At 36.0% G+C, this 4,836-nt stretch overlaps 1 protein-coding gene across 2 annotated transcripts in view; it reads left to right on the top strand.

Moving 5' to 3' along the window:
• The first annotated feature begins 1,381 nt into the window (after positions 1-1,381).
• Positions 1,382-4,836, top strand: part of G6PC2 (glucose-6-phosphatase catalytic subunit 2) — an 8,388-nt gene continuing 4,933 nt past the window's right edge. Inside the window, exons 1-2 of one of the 2 annotated variants that reach the window (XM_004375547.1) lie at positions 1,382-1,688; positions 2,260-2,369. In XM_004375547.1, the coding sequence (XP_004375604.1) occupies positions 1,471-1,688; positions 2,260-2,369 (328 nt within the window). In that variant the 5' untranslated portion in view covers positions 1,382-1,470. The remainder of the gene's footprint in view (positions 1,689-2,259; positions 2,370-4,836) is intronic. The other variant, XM_004375548.1, reaches the window with a different exon arrangement.

The raw sequence follows: 4,836 nt of genomic DNA, 5'->3' as shown, positions 1-4,836 counted from the left end.
CCCTTCTGTTTATTCCAAATTTACATGTTTGTTTTGGTGCTTCCTACTTACTTCTACGGAATACTCTGTATTCAACAAACCATTTTTTCCTGTTTGGTCAAAAACCCTTTGAAGGACTAAAAGGCAGGAGGGGACAGGTAAGCTGATGATAGGGAATCCAAGGTTGAGTAAGGACAGTGTTGACATGTCGTGGGGTTGTTAACTATTGTCATAGGGCAATATGTGTACTGTTTAATGAGAAACTATTTTGTTCTGTAAACCTTCATCTAAAGTAAAAAAAAAAAAAAAAAAAAAAAAAAAAAAGAATTAGCTACGTGAGATCAAACTGACAACAGCAACTCAAAGGGTTTGATGGGAAGCCTAGGGGACAGTGAGTTGAAGACAATGGTGATGGAATAATTTGGAAAAGGACAGTGAGAATAGCAGCACAACTGGAAGAATATAATTGATGTCACTGAACTGTACATGTAGAAATTTTTGAAATGGTGTATCTTTGGCTATGTGTATTTTCACCAAAAAAAAAAAGTTTCTCCAAGGTCGAGAAGGGAGAGTGTTGACATGTCGTGGGGTTGTTAACAAATGTCAGAAAACAATATGTGTACTGACTGTTTAATGAGAAACGATTTGTTCTGTAAACCTTCACCTAAAGTACAATTTAAAAAAAGCCCTTCAAAGTCTATTGCTACCTTTTTGTCATATGAGCAACAAACTCCCCAGTGCTCTCAACTGTATCCTCTAGTCAGTAAAGATGTGACTCAATTCTAACACATTTCTACTACCTGAGAGAGCTCCATGTCTGCTCTCTTGCCTCTTTGTCAAAAAGCAACACATCTCCTTCCAGATTTCATATATTACATATATTTCCTTCCCTGTTCTGTCTATATGATATCATTCTCTTTGATAATAAAGAAATATAAAAATATTTTTATTTAAAAGTCTGAGATCACAAAATAATGTCGTACCGTATAAATGTTTCATGTCCAGATATTTAGTCAACTATTTTCCTCAAAGGCCCAATAAAACAGTCAGGGAGCAAAAGTTTATTTTAAATTAAAATGCATGGCTTTAAGGGCTAATTGACGTGCAGTAATTATTTGCGTGGTCTCCTAGCCAAGCACAGAAATTGCTAATGTCTGCCTTTGAAGGAAATGAACTGTGCAAAAAATTTCAAGCAAACACGATCCAACTGTTTACACAAAAGGGAGGTTGCATAAGAAATTCATTGGGTTTCTACCCAGATTTCCCCTTGACTTGCCACAGATCAGCATGTACTTCACCTCTTTGCCACTAATTAAAATCATGAACAGATGAGCTTTTCAGCGAGGAGGGCCAACCTGCCTTCTCCACAGATGGTCAGCATCACATGTTGTAGTAATGGCCGGACACGCCACAGAGGTGCTATATAAAAACAGTGGGACTCAGAGCACTTAGCTCCAATTGCTCTATGTTTAGAATTGCTTCTTTTTCAAGATGGATTTCCTTCATAGGAATGGAGTTCTTGTTATTCAGCATTTGCAGAGGGATTACCGGGCTTACTATGATTTTCTAAACTTTATGTCCAATGTTGGAGACCCCCGGAATATTTTTTCTATTTATTTTCCACTTTGGTTTCAGCTTAATCAGACAGTTGGAACTAAAATGATATGGGTAGCAGTCATTGGGGATTGGTTCAATCTTATATTTAAATGGTAAGGCTTGTATTTTCTTTCATTTTTCCTAAACTTATCGTTCTTAACTTTGTAGCGCTGGCTTAATGAGCAAATTTCAGATGTGTGTAATTTTACCTGGAAAATCTTTCAAACATACCAGTTACTTGGAATATCTGGTTCATAAATAGAACTTACAAAAAGCATAGAAATGTATACTTTATTGACTTATAATAAATTTCCAAACCCTGTAATACATATTATATGATAAACCCAGAAGTTAATAGTTAAATAAGCAACCTATAATACTGGATCTATGATTTCAGGGACCAATTTGAACAGTCTAAGTACCCAAAGGACCCACAAGCTTTCCCCAGCAAGGAAAAAAAATCCCTGCTTTTATGGGAAACTATGGTGCTGAAATCCCAAATGACTGTACCATTCTCTCAATAAAAGAGAGAGACCAGAACCAAAGTTCTTTCTCATTCTCTTAATCATGAGGTTTGCCCATCAACTTTCTGCTTGAGTCATTTTTATAGGACAGAATAACTCATCTTTAATTAATAGCTGTGTATGTAAATATATATTTGTACTTATATTTCTTTAAATACAGGATATTGTTTGGTCATCGGCCTTACTGGTGGGTCCAAGAAACTCAGATTTATCCAAATCACTCAAGTCCATGCCTTGAACAGTTTCCCACTACATGTGAAACAGGACCAGGTAAGAAATTACAGCAGCTTCAAGTTGCTAAAGATATTCCAACATAGAGCGAGCATGTATAATTATCATCTAGTAACTGATATGAGGAAACCCTGGTGGAGTAGTGGTTAAGAGCTATGGCTGCTAATCAAAAGGTCAGCAGTTTGAATCCACCAGGCGCTCCCTGGAAATTGTATGGGGCAGTTCTACTCTATCCTACAGGGTTGCTATGAGTCGGATTCAACTTGATGGCAACCGGTTTGGTTTTTTTGGAACTGATATGATATTATGAAGGGTATTAAAGAAAATGTCCAGGGTGAGGATGCTAAAGGGTTATAAACATCAAAATTGCTAATGAGAAATGAGATAAATTTTATGAATAATCAAGCTTAATTTTATTTGTGAAAAAGTAGATTAGCAGAACACTCCCCAAATGATTTTGTATTCTGCATTCACTTTACAAAGAATGTAATGGTTTGATACTTAAAAACAAAAAGTTAGCTAAAACAAATTCCCAGTATTAATTAGATGTTAATTTATCTGCTGCTGAGCAACTTTCAAAGTTATTGTAGGTCTTCTAAGAATCTCATGAATGAAGAAAGAATAAACAAATTTTTTATAAGAAATGTAAGGACTGCCCAGTGTTAGTGTCGGTAGAGATTATCTCTAGCCTTAGAATAGTTTCTTTGAAATTTTCTTTTGGCTTTTTATGTATATAGACTCCTTGAGCCACTTACTTCTTTATTATAAGTAAGATTTTGTTAGAGTGTAAAGTCTTTACTGCGAAATTTAAGACTGTAAAAGTTTTTTTTGAAAATATATAAAAGAAAATTACATGCTGTTGTTTTCATTTATAAAATTGTTATATTGTACCTCACCACAGTTTGTTATATAGCATAACGTTCTTGCCATTTGACATCCTTTGAAACTAACCCGGAATATAGCAAATATGTAAGTTCTTAATGATTTTTGAACACTTTCTTTTTGCTCCCATGAAAGTACATGTACATCTATTATGTCATTTATCATAGTGTACTCTAATTCTTTATATATCTGACTCCCCCAGTAGACTGTGAGTTTCATCATGTTAGGGGCCATACATATTTTATCTTTTGAAACCAATATGGGATGGATGGATTGATGGATGGATGGATGGATGACCTTTAAAACAATTGAAATGCCGTTTTGGTCTAGCACAACACTTCCCAGCGTGTGTTCTATCTTACAAGACATTTTCTGGGGGAAAAGGCTTTTATATTCACCCCTTGGAGATTTACAACTCACTTAAGCATATAAAAGGCTCTAAAAATTCCTGCAAATGAAGAATGGGTTTGTCTTTATTTAACTTAATGTTTTTCAAAAAGAGACTGGTATTTAATCTGAATGAATCTGTACTTGATGAAAACCCAAGGAGAACATCAAAGTGAAGCAATAAAAAAAATCAAGTAACATGGGAAAGGCATTCTGGGAGTAGAAAGACGACTTGTCTGCAGGCTTCTTCTGGTAGGATTTGTTGTTGTTGGTTGCTGTCTAGTCAGTTCAGACGCAGGGAGACCTTATGTATAACAGAATGAAACATTGTCTGGTTCTGTATCATTTTCATGATTGCTGGTATGTTTGACTAATGGATGTTTGCTGCTATTGCTTCTCATTCTGAGGAGTGCCACATTAGCAAATGAAGATCCCAAAGGCTTTAATCCATCTGCATCATTAAGGTCAACTCTGTTTTGAGGAGGCAGCTCTTCCCCAGTCGTATTTTAGGTGCCTTCCAATCTGGGGAGCTCATCTTCCAGCACTATATCAGATGATACTCTGTTGTGATTCATAAGTTTTTCCTTGGCTGGCTTTTGGAAGTAGATCACCAGGACTTCTCTTTCTTGTCCGAGTTAGTCTGAAAGTTCTGCTAAAACCTCTCCACCATGGGCTAACCTGCTGGTGTTTGAAATACCAGCGGCATAGCTTCCAGCATCACAGGAATATGCTGTCACCACACTACAGCAAACTGACAGACGGGTGGTGGATTTATGTCTCCTTTTTACGTCTCCTCACCCTCCATTTCACAACAAATTTCCCACTGCAATGGCCACAAGGTAGGCATCAAGGAAGCTGCTTGTACGTAGTGGTCATTTGTAAGTCAGCTGATAAGTCAGAGATAGCCATGATATCCTTTAGATATTTGATTTTTTCAGCCTAAGGAAAATAAACTGATTCAAGATCTAATACAAGCACTTTCATTTTCTTTTCAATTAAAAACAACTAGACGTGAAGAGTGAGTAGGGATAGGTGGCAGCTTTGGTGGCAGGTTTAGCATTGAGTATTTTGATTTTCGGAACTCAGGAAGCTTAAAAACCTGGAAATCTTTTTTTTGAAATAGTTTTTTTAAGGCTCATCTTTTTTTTAAAATTTTTTTTATTGTACTTTAGATGAAGGTTTACAGAACAAATAGTTTCTCATTAAACAGTCAGTACACATATTGTTCTATGACATT

The sequence above is a fragment of the Trichechus manatus genome, unplaced genomic scaffold (assembly GCF_000243295.1).
Source record: "Trichechus manatus latirostris isolate Lorelei unplaced genomic scaffold, TriManLat1.0 scaffold00037, whole genome shotgun sequence".
NCBI lineage: Eukaryota > Metazoa > Chordata > Mammalia > Sirenia > Trichechidae > Trichechus > Trichechus manatus.
Note: the sequence above shows the minus strand (reverse complement) of the source record. Positions and strands in the feature narration are given on the sequence as shown.